The 18,505-nt window shown below is 41.5% G+C and overlaps 1 protein-coding gene across 2 annotated transcripts in view; it reads left to right on the top strand.

The window, feature by feature from the left end:
• EPHA7 (EPH receptor A7) overlaps positions 1-18,505 on the top strand; it is a 393,019-nt gene that overhangs the window by 338,501 nt on the left and 36,013 nt on the right. For both annotated transcript variants that reach the window (XM_033937544.1, XM_033937543.1), the window contains exons 11-12: positions 6,278-6,463; positions 7,801-7,862. In XM_033937544.1, the coding sequence (XP_033793435.1) occupies positions 6,278-6,463; positions 7,801-7,862 (248 nt within the window). The remainder of the gene's footprint in view (positions 1-6,277; positions 6,464-7,800; positions 7,863-18,505) is intronic.

Genomic DNA, 18,505 nt, shown 5'->3' with positions numbered 1-18,505 from the left:
ATGGTATACATCCCAGGGTACTGAAAGAACTCAAACATGAAATTGCTGATCTGCTGCAGTGATCTGTAACCTGTCATTAAAATTGTCTGTAGTACCTGAAAATTGGAGGGTGGCCAATGTTATGCCAATTTTTTAAAAAAAGGGTTCCAGAGGAGATTTGGGAAATTACAGACCGCTAAGACTGACCTCAGTGTCGGGCAAAATAGTGGAAACAATTATAAAAAATAAAATTGTGAAACATATAGACAAACATAAATTAATGAGACAGAGTCAGCAATGGTTTAGCCAAGGGAGATCTTGCCTCACCAATTTGCTTGATTTCTTTGAAGGTGTGAATAAACATGTGGATAACGGTGAGCCGGTTGATATAGTATTATCTAGATTTCAAGAAGGCTTTTGACAAAGTTCTTCATCAGAGGCTCCTGAGAAAATTAAAGAGCCATGGGGTAGGAGGCAATGTTCAATTGTGGATTAAGAACTGGTTATCGGACAGATACCTCGGCGTACCTCAGCGATCTGTGCTGGGACCGGTGCTATTTAACTTATATATAAATGATCTAGAAATTGGAACTGCGGGTGAGATGATTAAATTTGCAGATGACACAAAACTGTTCAAAGTTGTTAAAATGCATGTGGACTGTGAAAAATTGCAAGAAGACCTTAGAAAATTGGAAGATTGGGCATCCAAATGGCAGATGAAATTCAATGTGGACAAATGCAAAGTGATACACATTGGGAAGAATAATCCAAATCATAGTTATCGGATGGTAGGGATTATCTTGGGGGTCAGTTCTCAAGAAAAGGATCTGGGTGTCATCGTAGACAATAGGCTGAAGCCTTCTGCCCAATGTGCAGCAGCAGCCAGGAAGGCAAACAGGATGCTAGGAATTATTAGAAAAGGGATGATTAACAAAACTAAGAATATTATAATGCCTCTGTATCGCTCAATGGTGCAGCCTCACCTTGAGTACTGCCTTCAGCTCTGGTCTCCTTATCTCAAAAAAGATATAGCAACACTAGAAAAAGTTCAAAGAAGAGCAACCAAGATGATAAAGGGGATGGAACTCCTCTCGTATGAGGAAAGACTAAAAAGGTGAGGGCTATTCAGCTTGGAAAAGAGATGGCTGAGGTGAGATATGATTAAAGTCTACAAAATCCTGAATGGAGTAGAACGGGTACAATTGGATCAATTTTTTATTGCATCAAAATTTGCAAAGACTAGGGGGACACTCAATAGGAGGAAATATTTTTTTCACTCAGATAATAGTTAAGCTTTGAAACGTGTTGCCAGAGGACGTGGTAAGAGCAGTTAATGTAGCTGGTTTTTTAAAAAGGTTTGGACAAATTCCTGGAAGAAAAGTCCATAATCTGTTGTTGAGATAGACATGGGATGGTAGCACGGAATGCTGCTACTATTTGGGTTTTTGCCTGGTACTTGTAACTTGGATTGGCCTCCGTGAAGTTGAGCTACTGAGCTAGATGGACCAGTAAAGCTATTCTTAAACAGCAAAAGGAAGAAGTCGATTCTGAAGCTTTAATTTTTCATAGATATAAAAATTTTAGGGCCCCTTTTATGAAGCTGCAGTAGCAATTCTCCTGTGGCAAATGCGCCAAAGCCCATAGGAATTGAATGCACTTCAGTGCATTTGCCACGCGAGAATTGCTAATGCAACTTTGTAAAAGGGGCCCCTTAGTTTGGTACTCCTCATTTCCCTCAGTTTGTTTTAAATGTAGAGGCCAGTTTTGATCTTAAAGCTGCCTTGATGGTTTGATTTAGAAATAAAATATTTTTCCAAAGTAGAATTAACCGGAAAAAAAAAAAAATCTTATTTGGTTTGCATCTTTATTAAAACTACATTAGAAAAATAAGTTCTTGATTTATATCTTGTGACTGCTTTCAATTGTTCTGGTCCCATTTCTGCTTACCACATGCTTAACCACACTCTAAAAGCTCTGGTTTATTTGTTCACATTAATAAAATGTGATATTTTTATTGCACGTTATAATTTCTGATTAAGGGTCTGTTTCTATCGACCAAAATAAAATATGAAATCCTGAAAGGGAAGTGTGTGTTCTTTCCCCGGGGTGTTCTGAAATTGAATGTGGTGGTGAGTATTTATCAAACACTGTAAGTGTGAGCAACAGTGTTTTTCAGAGATATCAGTGCAGTGGGAAAAAAAATGTTGGTATATATTGTTATAGAAGCAGCATTAATCTCTATGGGGTCATTTTATTAAACTGTGTAAGCGCTAGTGCGTGCTTACCAGACATTAAAAAGGACTTGCCATGGGATGTGCACTGGCATCCCGTGGTAAATTTGCCTGTTTGCACATGTACACCACATAGTAAAAAATATTTTTTATTTTTCATAAAGGGGATATGTTTGGGGGTGGAAAGTGGGCGTGACAGCACTAATCAGTTAGTGCATGAAGCCCAGATTCTTTAACTAGTGCTATTGTCGGCAGCTGCCTTAAAAGCGGTCGCCAATCACATGTCAATCATGTGACTGGTGACAGTTAGATAATTGTGCTTCCGGCAAAAGTGGGCACCTAAAACGTAGGCCAGGGTTTTTCCAGGCCTACATTTCCAGTCGTGTCTGACCCTTGGATACTCTGTAGGCCAGTCCTCACCAAGCTTCCCTGTTTTCCATGGCTTCTTTCAATTCCTTGATGTTTATTCTCGTGTCATTCATAATGTTATGCAGCCAACGGGCCTTTGGTCTCCCCTGCGTCCTTTTACCACTGACCATTCTGAATAGCACTTACTTTTCTAGTGAATATGCCCTCTTCACATGTTCAAAATAGGTCAGTTTCTGTCTGTTAATCTTGCCTTCCAGGGACAACTTTGGGTTTATATGATCAAGTAACACCAAAGAAAAGAGATGTGGAACCAGTTCCTGGACTTCCAAGAGTTTAAAATCGCAAAGTTTATTGGTGTATAAAACAAATAAAATATATCACAAAGACTTTTTCCAACAATAATATAGTGTTGGCACTGCAAAAAACAATGACCAGACCCTACACGGGCTGTGTTTCGGCTTTATAAAGCCTTCCTCAGGGGTCCTTGAAATGCAGTAACAAAGATTCAAAAACAGTCAGTCCTCTTCCTTCCTTCCTCTTTTGTGGAGAGGGACCATAGCAGTACTCTTGTACCACTCCCGACTCGTTATGTACTCAAGAAAGCTGCTGCCATGGGATTCGTAGAAATCTTCTCCATCACCACAGCTTGAAGGCATCAATTTTTCTTCTATCTGCTTTTGTGAATGTCCATTTCTTGCAGCCATATGTTGCAATTTGGAACAATACACTGGGACTCGACTGCTATAACTGCAAAAGACCAAGTGTGCAGCCTAGGAATACTCCTTGATTGCAACCTGTTGCTTTCCAACCATATCTCTCAGGTGGTATCTTCCTCATTTTACTATCTGCAACAATTCTGAAAAATAAGGAACTACTTTTCAGAGTCTAACTTCGCCCAACTACTTTATGCCTTAGTACTCTCCCGCATGGATTACTGCAATGCGCTATTCAACGGTCTCATGGCAAAGAATGTATGACATCTCCAGCGTATTCAAAATGCGGTGATCAGGCTTCTAAAAAGATCAGGCTTGGTGCCCATAACCCTGTCTCCCAGACTAGCATCAGCTCACTGGCTGCCCGTAGCCAAACGTTGTGTCTTCAAGGGCCTGATGCTAGCGTTCAAATCCTTGCAGAACTTGGCACCAGGCTATGTGACGGCTAAGCTTCCTCCATATGTGCTGAACCAGTCCCTTCACTCCCAGGATGATTTACGCCTCAAAACGCCCCCTGGTCGTGCCCTTCAACTGCAAACCTACTCCCACTTCATTCACTTTTATTAACTTAATTCACTTGTTACAATACATGGAGGGGCATAATAATAAAAAAAAAAGTCTAAGTCCGTTTTGGGTCTAAGTCGCTAGTCGCCCAAAGTCAGAAACATCTAATGTCCATTCTCGAAAAATACATGCAAAATAAAAAAATTTTCGATAATCATCTACTTGTACATCCAGCTGATTGATCGTCCAGACCACTAAGTTTATACCCCATTCTCATCCAAAAATTTGTCCAAGTCAAAAAAGCCTAGAATAAGACCTTTGGACGTGGAAGGGGCCAGCAAAGTGATGGATTGGACACCCACACATGGCAACAGAGTAATGGGACACCTTACAGGGCACTGCTGTGGACTTCACAAAAAGTGTGCCACATAAACATCTCACCCCAACTCCCTTATAGGTCATGGTGAGCCCCCAAACCCACTATACCCCAATAGCCCTTATGGCTGCAGGTGCCACCTATATGGCAGTGCAGTACGGTTTGGGGGGGTTTGGTAAGTGCACATGTTTCACCATGAATGCAGTGGTTAGAGTGGCTTTTGGGCCTGGGTCCTCCTCTCTATGGTTCACTAGTCCACCCCCTCCCACACACACACACACACTACATAAGACACCTCTGTGCAACTCTACTAGGCTTTCCTATGCCAGATGCTGATGTTCTCTCGAGACTACGACGGGAACTCACGGTAGCCATTTCCTATTGGCGATCTGCATGGGGCAGGAGCGTAGGAAGATCGCTCCTGCCCCGAAAGCCCGCTAGACCACCAGGTAAGGCCAGGATGCCGGGAGGGGGAGGAGGCGGGGAAGATCCGAAACAAAGCTTTTTTTATTTTTTTCCCCCTAAAAAAAAAATCGCAAATAACCGAATCCGCGGATGCTGAACCCGCGGATTCGGAGGGGGAAGTATATATTTCTTGTTATTTGGGTGTATGTTTCTACTATTTGAGGTGAGTTGTATGCAACCATTGTTTTAATTTATTCGATTTTTTAAAGACCGTTCTTCCAAAGGAACTCAGAATGGGTTACAAATCAGGTATTCGAGCATTTTCCCTATCTGTCCCCGTGAGTTCACAATCTATCTAATATGCACGGGGCAGTGGAGGATTAAGTGTCTTGCCCAGGGTCACCAGGAGCAGCATGGGGTTTGAACCCACAACCTCAGGGTGCTGAGGATTTTTGCTCTTTCTTCATCTTCCCCTTCCTCCTTTAACAGATGGCCAGGTCACAGAAGAATTGGTAAGGATCTGTAATAGAAACTTTTTGGTGGAGGAGAAAATATCAGAACCAAGCAGAGCAAAACAACTGAGACAGTGGCACCTACTGCTATAAATAATCAACACCAAGCATAAGCACACACAAGAGGTACACTTCCCCCTCCCCATTCGTGGTTTCGGTAATCACGATTTCACATATTCGCGATTTTTTGGGGAGGGGGAAAAAAGAAAAAAAAAAACATCGTTAAGTCTTCCCCCCCGGCATCCCGGCCTTACCCGGTGGTCTAGCGGGCTTTCGGGGCAGGAGCGATCTTCCTACACTCCTGCCCCGTGAAGATCGCCATGAGGAAATAGCTGTAGGGAGTTCCCGTCGGCGTCTCGAGAGACTATGGGAACTCACGGCAGCCATTTCCTCATGGTGATCTGCACGGGGAAGGAGCATAGGAAGATCGCTCCTGCCCCGAGAGCCCGCTAGACCACCGGGTAAGGCCGGGGAGGGAGGCGGGGGTAGGTCAGAGCCGGATATTCGCGGTTTTTTTGCCATTCGCGGTCCGGCTCTGCCCCTATCCCCCGCGAATCCGGAGGGAAAAGTGTGCTTGCAGCCATGTGGAAACTGTTATCTGGGCCGGGAGACACGAGCTGAGATAACTATGGGATTAGTTGAACAACAGGAGAATGCCAGTTTCCTACTTGTTCAGGCCGCAGTTGGACCAGAAACAGAGCATTGTTACATCATTTTCTTTTCAGGTTCTGTTTCATTCCCGAGGCAAAGTGAGTGTTTGAAGTTTTTCAAAAGCTTTTCTTTCAAAAAGCACTTAAACAGTTATATAAATTTAAGCTGGGTTTTTTTTTTTACCCTGCTGGCACTCAGCAGCAACATGCCTTAACACTCCTCTAATATATTGGCTGCAAGATTACGTCTGATGTATATTTTGCATTCTACAAACTATGAATTTCGTTGAAATGTGTGATGTGGCATTACATCATAGGACCACATCAAAAGGACAAAGTGTGCATTAAAAAAAATAGACAAGTAAGAAGTGAATTTGTTTTATAGATGAAAAGGAGGAGATTTTGACAAGAAAGAGGGTTGGGAACAGAGCCAACCTGCAGGCAAGTCAATGACATTAAAAAATTAGAAAGCACCGAGGAGGCAATAATAAATAGTAATATCTAGAATTTATCTCTACTTTTTTGTGATTCATTCCAGGAGAGTTTGGAGAAGTATGTAGCGGTCGCCTAAAACTTCCCGGCAAGAGAGATGTTGCAGTGGCTATAAAAACGCTGAAAGTGGGCTACACGGAAAAACAGAGGCGAGACTTCCTCTGTGAAGCAAGCATCATGGGCCAGTTTGACCATCCAAATGTTGTTCATTTAGAAGGCGTTGTTACAAGAGGTAAGAACACAGGGAATATGCCATATTAAACTAGCAGATTGTTGTGAGGAGTCATTGCTATTTGTATGAATTTTGTTTGTTTATGATTTTTTTTTATGTTTTATTTTGTAACCCTCCTATATTTTAGGCGGGAAAGAAATTAAGAACAAATAAATGACTAAAAGATGCTTGATTGGAATGACCACATCTCGCTGTTTGTAATCTGATTTTCTTTTTAACATGCTCCAATAAGAGATTTTTTTCTTGGGAAGCAATTTAAACAAGAAATTAGGTTTAGTTTTAGTAGTACAATAGAATCTCAGTTATCTGGCACCCATGGGGATTGGTAGATGCCGGATAACTAGTTTCTGGTTGTTTGAGAGTTACCGTAAAAATAAGTTTGATCTCCCTTCCCACCTCACTCTATCATCCCCCTACCCCCACTTGTAGGTCCAGCATCCGTTCTTCCCTTCTTTCTCTCCCCACTATCTCTTCCCCCTTCTCCCCTCACTCCCTACCTCCCTTCGTTCCCGAAACAGTAGAGCCGGTCCTGACAACCCTCCCTCCCTCCATTCATGAAATAGTAGAGCCAGTCCTGACAACCCCCTCCCTCCGTTCCTGAAGCAGCAGAGCAGTCCTGACAAACCCCCCTCTCTCACTCATCCAAAACTGTAGTGGCAGCCAGTGAGCAAAGGAAGTGCCGGTAAACAGGCTGCTTCCAGCCAGCCCCAGCTGGGCCTTTCCTCTGTCACATCACTTCCTGGGCTGTCCATAAGCTGCCTGTTTACCAGTGCTTCCTCTGCTCGCCAGCTGCTGCTGCTGCTACTATTTGGGTGAGTACGGGAGGGAGGTGGGTTTGTCAGGATTCTCTGCTGCTTTGGGAACGGAGGGAGGGGGTTGTCAGGACTGGCTCTGCAGCTTCAAGAACAGAAGAAGGGAGGGGGTTGTCAGAACGGGCTGCCTGCTGTTTTGGGAACAGAGGGAGGGAGATTTGTGGTTGCTGCGATGCTTTGGGAGCTGGAGGGAAGGAGATTTATGGCTGCTGCTGTTATTGCCTCTGGGGCTGGAGGGAGGGGGGTTGTCGGGTCAGGAGCACCACTGTGGATGTTATCTGAGGAGCGCTGGAGATTTTTTTTTTTTTTTTGCCAACAATTTTTTTGCTGGTTGTTTAAATGAATACCAGTTAACTGAGATTGTGACTGCTTTTGCTATTTAGCCAGCTGAGTGTACCTGAGTAACTTTCCTCTTTTCTCAAATCAAAAGCTTTTTTTTTTGTTATCTGGACCATTATTACCCGCAGAGTAAGATATGCATTCTTAAAATGTTTTTGTGTTGTGGTGTTTTTTTTTTTCTTTTAGGGAAACCAGTCATGATCGTGATAGAATTCATGGAAAATGGGGCCGTTGATGCATTTCTTAGGGTGAGTGCCTTACACATAAATGCTAAACAATAGTTCTTAGGGCAAGTAGGTAAAACACGCTGGGCTCCATTTAAAAACAAACAAACCTGGGAATGGTAAAACGTCAACTTTCATCTCTTTAGTATTTGAGGAAAAATTGATTAGTAGCTATGAGGTGAGTCTTCAAAGGGTTCTAGCTGCCTAAACAAGGCATCCGGATCAAAGCCTGTTGAAAATGATTGTGCTGAGCAGTTAACTTTAGCCACTTAAGAGGTCCTTTTACTAAATGGTATGGATGGAAAAAAACTCATGAACAGTCTTTAACCAAATAGACTGTATCTCGAAACAAGAAACAGTCCAATAAATCCACTAGGACAAACACTGTCACTCCCCACATGTGGTTGGCTCTATCCCTTCCTGTTTTGTAGAACAGGATCTGGATCTGGCTTCTTCATCTCTGCTCCCACTGGGCTTTTCCCAGATGCCAGATCTGTTCACCGGATAGACCTCCCTTATCTGTCCACTCTTTGAGGTGCAGTTCTCCTCATCCATCTCCTTCACTGACAGGACTCTTTCCTACCCAGTTCTTTGAGTTCTCATTCCCTCCTCCCCAGAGGGCCAGTTCTCCACTTTTGATCACCCCTGCCATTGGGCAGAGATGTTCCAACTGTGCTGCCACAACTCCATTTATTTTACCAAGACAGGACACCCCCCTCAGTTCCTCTATCTCAGCAGGGGTCTGGGCTACAAAAGACTTCACATAGGTCCAAGCTAATACTTTCAGTACTTAGACCTTCCACCAATTTAGTGACTCTTGTCAACCATCTCTCCCATCTTTTACTGTAGTCTTCTCCCCCTTAAACTACTGGGCTATTTCCCAGGAACATTCTGTTATCCCAGCCCCTTCTGGCTGTTTGACAGACTTTCTCTTCTAATAACCTCTAGAAAAACTCACTTGTCTCTTTTCGGGGCCCAAGAGGGTTTTCCTGAGGGGGTTACATATGGATCTACCCTGTGCCTTAGTCTATAACAGGGGTCTCAAAGTCCCTCCTTGAGGGCCGCAATCCAGTCGGGTTTTCAGGATTTCCCCAATGACTATGCATGAGATCTATGTGCATGCACTGCTTTCGATGCATATTCATTGGGGAAATCCTGAAAACCCGACTGGATTGCGGCCCTCAAGGAGGGACTTTGAGATCCCAGGTCTATAATATACGTGCCTAAATTTTATGGTGTGCGACTCAAAAAGGAGAGTAGTCTTGGGAAGAGCATGGGCATTCCTGGAATTCAGGTGCAGTGTTATAAAATAGTATAATTTACGCAGCCAAACACCATTAGTTGCATACCAGCATTTGCACCAGGTTTCAGCCAGCACCCTTTGCAGAATAAGAATACTAAGGTCTTCCTCATGTCTAACTTTGTGTACTATTTACTGAATTTCCCCCAATATGGTTCAATCACATTCCTTAGGAGTAGAGGAATAGCCACTGTAGCTCCCTGTGACCCTGAGAAAGTCATCTAATTCTCTATTGCCCTAGGGCAGTGGTGGGCAACTCCGGTCCTCGAGGGCCGGAATCCAGTCGGGTTTTCAGGATTTCCTCAATGAATATGCATCATTTCATACACCATAAAGAGCTATATTACCACAATTTTAATCAATCAACATTTATTTCATGCTTTAAAATTCCATATAAATCACAAACATTTACTCAATTCATGTATCTTAACTCTAATAAATATCTCTAGCTACCTTTCCCACCCTATAAAAGTTCACTTGTTGTCCAAATGTTAAACTTCGTAATCTTCAAATAATGTGCAAACTTTGTTCTTTTTATTCTTTTAACTCGGTTTGTTCATCCACTTGACTTTTCATCATGTTCATACATCATCTCATCAAAATTGAACCATTGTGCCCAACACAAGTCTGTGTTTCACCTGTCGGCGTCATTAGAGGCTGAAAATTGGTCCAGGGTTCAATTAGAAATCATGTTCTATAAGATACAAAACAAATATTGAATACAAGTGTTGAATATGCATGAGATCTATTTGCATGCACTGCTTTTAATGCATATTCATTGGGGAAATCCTGAAAACCCAACTGGATTCCGGCCCTTGAGGACCGGAGTTGCCCACCCCTGCCCTAGGTACAAAAACTTAGAGCAGGGGTAGGCAATTCCGGTCCTCAAGAGTCGGAGCCAGGTCAGGTTTTTAGGATCTCCACCATGAATATGTATGAGATGGATTTGCATGCACTGCCTCCTTGAGATGCAAATCTATCTCATGCATATTTATTGTGGATATCTTGAAAACCTGACCTGGCTCCGGCTCTCGAGGACCGGAATTACCTACCCCTGGCTTAGAGCATCTTTTACGAAGCCGTTTAGCATGGGCCACTGCAGTAACTGCTCCAAAGCCAATTGGCCCATTTAAAGGGCTTCAGGGCCGTTGCTACGTGGCTTTGTAAAAAGGGTGGAGGAAGGAGTTAGATTGTGAATCCACTAGAGACAGAGAAATTACCTGCATACAATAAATGTAAATCACTTTTGTTATACCACAGAAAGACAGTATATCAGATTCATGACCCCACTTCACTTTGCAAAATGTTGTAATCATACAGCTGTTCACACACAAAATAGTTTTAGTTCAGTAGTTTAATTTGTTGTAATTCTTTTTTATTCTTCTTTTTTTCTGCATAAAGGTTTTTTTTCTGTATTTTTTAACCTTAGTTTATGAGTTGGTTCATGAGGTATGTTTTGAATAGTTTTTCTTTTCTTTGTCAGTAAAACAGGTATAAAGCTATATACAGAATTTTTTATATAGCTACTAGAAATATTTCTAAAATGAAATATATAATCAGTAATAGTAATTATGCAGCTCAAATCCACTTTATTTGCTTCCCATGGGCATGATAGACAGGTTGCATACTTACTCTAACTTTAACTAGAATAAGAAAAATTGCATAAGCTGAAGTAGTTGGACTATATTCTCTTTCGAAAAGCAGAACACACTGTATTTAAAATATACAGCCATATATTGTGGAAACTCTTAAGTTCAAAAATTTTGCAAACGTAACCATTTTTAATGTCCACTATTAAAAATCATCCATCTATTATCATTTTCTTAAGGTGACATTAAAAAATTGTTAGATCTTTTGTTCCTAATGCATGGCTGATTTAATAGAATGGAGCGTGTGATAGATGATTTTGAAGAATGATGCCTTTGTTAAATAAATTTTGTTTCTGGAAAGTATTTGAATGTAGAAAGTTTGAAAAAATTAATAAAAATTGTTTGAGGATCTATGAATATAAATATTCAAGTGGCTGTGGTCAAATTTTTTATTGAGGACTTGGCCTCATATGATAGGCCACTGTTTCTTTTAAGAATATAACGTATATGTAAAACATTTTTTGACTTTATAGATTTCAGGAATCCCACATAAGTTTGTGTTTGCTTGAGTTATTTGTTTGAATTTTGCCATTATTACTGTATATTTTGTAATATAGAAAAAGGCAACCCCAAATATCCAATTTTGTAAAATAGTCAAAAATTAATTTAACAAGCCAATGTAGCCAATAGGACCATCAGAATGAATGTAAACAACAAAGTTCATGATCTGTAAGCTCTGATGTTAGAGGAAGACTTAGATATTGTTGCTATAACAGAGACCTGGTTCAGTGATTTCCATGGATGGAACACAAACATATTTGTGCTATAATCTTTTTTGGAAGGATAGAGATGATTAAAAAATTAGAGGAGTAGCTCTATATATGAAAAACAATATCCATTCAACTGAAATGCATGGCGAATGAGGAATGAAGAGGCTATATGGATCAGCTTGAAAAAATTAAACCTGTATTAGAGTTGTCTCAAAAATATTTTATCTATTGTATTGATGTAAATGATGATTTTTGTAAACGTTTGATGATTTAGGATGTTTTTATTGTAAGCCACCTAGGGTTTAGGCTGATAATAAATATTTTTTAAATAAATAATAAATACATGGGTGTTATCTATAGACCTCCATTACAATCAGAGCAACTTGGTAAAGATCTGGTTGCAGATATCCAGAAGTTGGGCAAGAAAGGGGAGTTGCTATTGCTGGGCGATTTCAACCTGCTGGGTGCAGATTGGAAAGTTCCATCTGAAATCAGAAAGAAGTCGAGAGATTGCGGATGCCTTTCAAAGTGCTCTGTTCAGACAAATGGTGATGGAACCCATGAGTTTTGCTGGATCTGGTGCTCACAAATGGGGACAATGTGTCTAATGTCCAAATGAGTACCTGCCTGGGCAGTAGTGATCATCAAACAGTTTGGTTTGATATAACAGCTAAAGTAGAGGGCAGCCACACAAAACCTCAGTCCTGGATGTCAAACATACTGACTTCAGTAAAATGTGGGAGTAGACAGGATGGGAGAACATATAAGCTTGGAAAGGTAGTGGTCCAAGCTGAAAGGAGCTATAAAAATGGCTACCGACCTTTACGTGAGAAAAATACATAAAGCAGGAGTAAAAGGAAATCAATATGGTTTTCCAAACAAGTGGCTGAGAAAATAAAGGCAAGAGAGCTGACATTAATGAAATACAAACAAACTCAGGAAGAGAACACAGAAAGAAATACCAGATGAAACTGAAAGAAGCCAAGAGAGAGATACACCTGGTGAAAGCGGAAGAGCAAATGACTAGAAATGTAAAGGGGGAGACAAAAAATTTTGCAAGTATGCGTATTAGTGAAAGGAAGAAGGCTAAAAGTGGAACTGCTATGTGGAGAGTGATGAGGAAAAACAAAAAGTGCTAAACAAATACTTCTGTGCTCTCTTAGGCTTCTGTGTTCACCAAAGAAAATCCTAGAGAAGGACCACAATTGACTGGCAAAGATACATATGAGAATGGCGTGGATACCACATCATTTACGGAAGAAAGGGTTTATGAACAACTTGAAAAATTGAAGGTGGACAAAGCCATGGGACCAGACGGTATTCATCCCAAAATATTGAAGAAGCTCTGAGAAGTTCTGGTGGGTCCTCTTAAAGATCTGTTTAATAAAACCTGGGAGATGGGAGAGGTTCCAAAGGGATTGGAGAAGAATGGATGTTGTCCCTCTTCCCAAAAGTGATGACAGAGAAGAAGCTGGAAACTACAAGCCGATAAACCTCACTTCGGTTATTGAAAAAGGAATGGAAGTGTTGCTGAAGGAAAGGATAGTGAGTTTCCTGGAACTGAGGGGTTATAAGAATGCGCATAGTTTGACAGATTCATTTGACTGATTTCACTAATACTGTATACCTGAAAATATTTTTGTCTCCCCTATTTACATTTTTAGCCATTTGCAATTATCTCTCTCTTGGCTTTTTTCAGTTTCTTCTGGTATTTCCTTCTGTGTTCTCTTGGCGCATTAGCATATTCATTTGCATACATACATCTCATATATATTTATTTCCTCTACCTCTGAAAGCTATGTTGTGCCACATCCTAAACTATTATGTCTGTAATCCACCCAGAAACTAAATGATAGCATGGAATATAAATCCTTCAAATAAATAAATATTATGGTTATTTAAAAAAAAAAAAAAACAACACACACACAAACACCAGACTAAAACACTGAATTTAAAGTCAGCATATGAAAACAGTGTGGATACAAACTGCCTCTTCCCTCTCCACGTCAAATCCAGGAAAAGATCACTCTTAGAGTGTACCTTTGAGTTCCAAGGTCCCAAGATTTGGAACTGCCTTGGACAGATCCCTTCCTGCCTTCAATTCAGAAAATCACTGAAACACATCTGTTCTCACTAATCTAAGACATGAACTCTGTATTGACTGATCCTTGATGTTACTGTTATGAATTCTTATTAATCTTATGTAAGCCACAATGATTTCTTGCTGATAATTGTGGGGTATAAGAAAGAGTATGGCAGGTATTTTTTAAAACTGAAATGAGCTAGTACCGTGAGAGATTTCTCTCATTGTGCCTGCTGTCACATTCACATGACTTAGGAAGGGGAGAGTACACCTCTCCTCTACCCCTTCCTGGAACTTATATCAGCACCCTCCCTCTTTCTTCTTCTTCCAGAGTAATCTAAGGAAATACTTTTTTTTTTATAGAAAGGGTGATAGCATGGAACAGTCTCCCAGAAGAGATGGTGAAGACAGAGACTGTGTCTGAATTCAAGAGGGCCTGGGATAGGCACTTGGGATCTCACGGAGAGAGAAAGAAATAATGGTTACTGCGGATGGGCAGCTCTATGACCTCACAATACAGGTGCAAAGAGCCTTAGCCTATAGGAAGAGGAGATGCAAATGTTAAGAACCTTAGCCAATAGGGAGAGGAGGAGATAATGGTTACTGCGGATGGGCAGACTAGATGGGCCATTTGGCCTTTATCTGCCATCATGTTTCTATGTTTCTTACAAGCAATTCCCCATACGATGCCACAAGGATAGAAAAATGTATTCCCCTCCCTGCCTACCCCAAACAGGCAGCACTTTTTTTTTCCTGGGACCATCCACAGGCAGCACTTCTTCCCCACACTTACAGGCAGCAATTTTTTTCTACCTTCCTCCTCCTCAGGCGTAACTTTTTCCTCTTTCTTGGCCCCCTCCATTAACAGCACTTATCCCAAGGGGCAGCACACAGCAGTCTGTTGCCTGAGGTGAGGGGTAAGGTGGCATCCCCCCAGGCATCCTGAAAACTCTGATCAGGAAATAGGTTGAGGAGGTCCCCTCATTCTAAACACTAATCAAGTAGTTGCTCCAGGAAAAGAAGAGCACAGTTTAGAAGTATGATGGCAGATAAAGGCTAAATGGCCCATCCAGTCTGCCCATCTGCAGTAACCATTATCTCCTCCTCTCCCTATTGGCTAAGGTTCTTAACATTTGCATCTCCTCTTCCTATAGGCTAAGGCTTTTTGCACCTGTATTGTGAGGTCTTAGAGCTGCCCATCCACAATAACCATTATCTCTTCCTCTCTCTAAGAGATCCCACATGCCTATCCCAAGCCTTCTTGAATTCAGACACAGTATCTGTCTCCACCACTCCTTCCGGGAGACTGTTCCACGCATTTACCACCCTTTTTGTAAAAAATAGTATTTCCTTAGATTACTCCGGAGCCTATCACCTCTTAACTTCATCCTAGTGCTTCCTTTCAATTGAAAGAGACTCGACTCATGCGCATTTACCCCACATAGGCATTTAAACGTCTCTACCATATCTCCCCTCTCCCACCTTTCCTCTAAAGTATACATGCTGAGATCTTTAAGTCCGTCCCCATACGCCTTATCACGAAAACCACACAGCATTTTAGTAGCCTTCCTCTGGACCAACTCCATCCTTTTTATATCTTTTTGAAGATGCGGCCTCTAGAATTGTACACAATATTCTTAGGGGTCCTTTTTCTAAGGCGTGTTATCTGATTGAGTGCGCACTAACTGATTCAGCGTACGCTAAATGCCATGGCGCCCTTTGTATTCTATGGGCGCCGTAGCATTTAGCGCAATCTAAATCGGCTAGCACGCCTTAGTAAAAAGACCCCTAAATGAGGTCTCACTAGAGTCTTATGCAAGGGCATCAATACCTCCTTTTTCCTACTAGCCATACTTCTTCCTATGCACCCTAGCATCCTTCTAGCTTCCGCCGTCACCTTTTCAACCCGTTTGGCCACCTTAAGGTTATCACATACAATAACACCCAAGTCCCGCTCTTCTGTCGTTCACATAAGTTCTTCACCCCCTAAACCACTGGTCTCAAACTCGCGGCTCGGGGACCACATGCAGGTACTATTTTGATGCCCTCGGTATATTTATCGTAATCACAAAAGTAAAATAAAACAGTTTCTTCAACATATGTCTCTTTAGCTATAAATTACAATATTATTATTAAGACTTAGCCAAAAGGAAAGATTTATAAACTATAAAGAGTTTTATCTCGTGCAAAATTGTCATTTCTTTAATAAGACTTTAACTATTTTTTTCTGAGGCCCTCCAAGTACCGACAAATCCAAAAGGTGGCCCCGCAACTGTACCGTTCCTTCGAGTTTTTGCAATCCAAATGCATGACCTTGCATTTCTTAATATTAACTTTTAACTGTCAAATTTCAGACCATCCTTAAAGCTTCGCTAGGTCTTTCTTCAAGTTATTCACACCATCCGGGGTGTCTACTCTATTGCAGATTTTGATATCACCCGCAAAGATGCTAATCTTACCCGACAGCCCTTCAGCAATATCGCTTATAAAAATGTTAAAAAGAACAGACCCAAGAACAGAACCTTGAGGCACACCACTGGTAACATCCTTTTCCTCAGAGCAATCTCCGTTGACTACTAACCTCTGTCATCTTTATATTCAAGAGCTATACAGGTACAAGATCCTGTCTCCAAAATTCTAAAAACCAAAAAGCTCCAAAAATTTAAATTTTTTTGTAACATTGTTACATTAGTAATTTGTACAATAAAGCTTACTATTAACTTCAAAAGTGAAACTGGGCCTCAAAGTCACTTTAGTAATTCAGTTTTTTCACACTTTTTCACACAGTTTTTTCACTACCTCTGAGATGTTGCCGGTTGCCTCAGCGACTCATGCCCCCTCTTTTACAAAGGTGCGCTAAGCGTTTTAGCGCAGATTTAGCGCTCGCTAAATCGACATGTGCGCTAACCTCTAATGCGTCCATAGGATAACATGCACGCATTAGCGTTTAGCGCGCGCTAAAAAGCTTAGTGCGCCTTTGTAAAAGAGGGGAGATAGTTTTTGCCTGCTGTGGCCCCGCATGCTTCTCTCTGTTGCATCCAGCCAGGAAGGAAAAAAGGAAGTGATGTCAGCAAGGCAAGAGGTGACACAGAGAAGCCTGCAGTGTTGCAGCAGTCGACGATCATGAATCACTGCGGCCACTGGTGACACCATTACAAAAGCATGAAAAATTCTAAAATCTAAAATGGTCCCGAGTATTTCGGATAAAGAATTGTGAGTCTGTACAAACCAACCAACGAAACTGCCAACACTGGTTATACGCAACAAAAATTAATTGAGTTGCTGTAAATTATGTTGCCTGGAAATCTAATATAGAAAAATAAATACTGACCCCTGACTCTGCATTCTCACAGTGTTAAATGCAAGCATATATTCTATATCCACAGGAGTCTTCCTCATGCAACAATGGGTGCAGAGCTGAACTATAGTATTTCCCCATAGAATTTACTGTTTTGGTTTAATCTCGGTAACATAATCCCTTTCCAGGAGCAGACCTGTTGGTTTTCTGCTTCACTAAAATAAGTTATTTCACCTAAATAAGGTGCTTGGACCCATAATTGAATTTCAGGATGTTTTGAAGGAAGCAATTATATGTGCTTCTTTTTATTCAGAGCCGCGGTAGTGGCTGCCGTGCAGCAAACACTTCAACACCCATTAAATCCCTATGGGCATCAGAGCGATTACCACAGCAACAATCACTACCGCGGCTTTGTAAACGGAGTCCTCTAATTGGTCCTGTTGGCTACATTCTCTTGAGTTGTTAAGTTGATTTTTGTACTATCACATAGGTGCCCTGTTATAAAACCAGGCGCCCTGTGGCTTGTAGACTTAAATATCTAAAGATAAAGCTGCTGCATACTTAGGGGTCCTTTTACTAAGGTGCACTAATGGATTTAGTGCATTCTAACAAATTAATGTGTGCTGTCATGCAGCCCATTGGTATACAACATTTAGAGTGTGCTAATGGTTAACGCCTGCTAAACACAACGAAGGAGTCATGAGGACAAGATGTCAAGAGATCAGCCAAGGGTATATTGTTCAAAAAGTCACTTTATTGATGAGTATGCCGCAGTGGCTCAAGGACTCGACACTGGCAGTTTTTCGGCTTCCAGGCCTTTATCAAGAGTCTGTCTTGAATGTGGCACAGTGCTGTAGAGATGTCAGTAAAAACAATGTAGAAGCTTATGTCCAAAGTAAAACTGAAGATCTTGACATCTTGTCCTCATGACTCCTTCGTTGTGTGTTCTGGTCTCGTCGTTGAGGCCTTAACGTCTGCTAAATCCATTAGCACAGTAATAGGACACCCTAGACCAGGGGTGTCAGAGTCCCTCCTCGAGGGCCGCAATCCAGTGAGGTTTTCAGGATTTCCCCAATGAATATGCATGAGATCTATTTGCATGCACTGCTTTCATTGTATGCTAATAGATCTCATGCATTTTCATTGGGGAAATCCTGAAAACCCAACTGGATTGCGGCCCTCGAGGATGGACTTTGACACCCCTTCCCTAGACTCTTCTTTTTTTCTTCCCGCTTTCACCTCCATTTGATAGAGTCAAAAGAACATAAGAACATAATAATTGCCATTGCTGGGTCAGACCAGTGGTCCATCGTGCCCAGCAGTCAGCTCACGCAGCGGCCCTCTGGTCAAAGACCAGCGCCCTAACTGAGACTAGCCCTACCTGCATACGTTCCGATTCAGCAGGAACTTTGTCTTGAATCCCTGGAGGGTGTTTTCCCCTAAGACAGACTCCGGAAGAGCGTTTCAGTTTTCTACCACTCTCTGGGTGAAGAAGAACTTCCTTATGTTGTTCCTTTCAATTTTAGAGAGTTGTTTTTCCTTTTCACAGAACAGATTGTAAACCACAGTGGTACTCGCATCTGGTTACAAGAGGCAGTATAACAAATGGAAATGAGCATAAACCTAA

This window comes from Geotrypetes seraphini, chromosome 3, assembly GCF_902459505.1.
Source record: "Geotrypetes seraphini chromosome 3, aGeoSer1.1, whole genome shotgun sequence".
In the NCBI taxonomy this organism is placed as follows: Eukaryota; Metazoa; Chordata; class Amphibia; order Gymnophiona; family Dermophiidae; genus Geotrypetes; species Geotrypetes seraphini.
The sequence above is the reverse complement of the archived record's forward strand: the minus strand, read 5'-3'. Positions and strand labels throughout refer to the sequence as shown.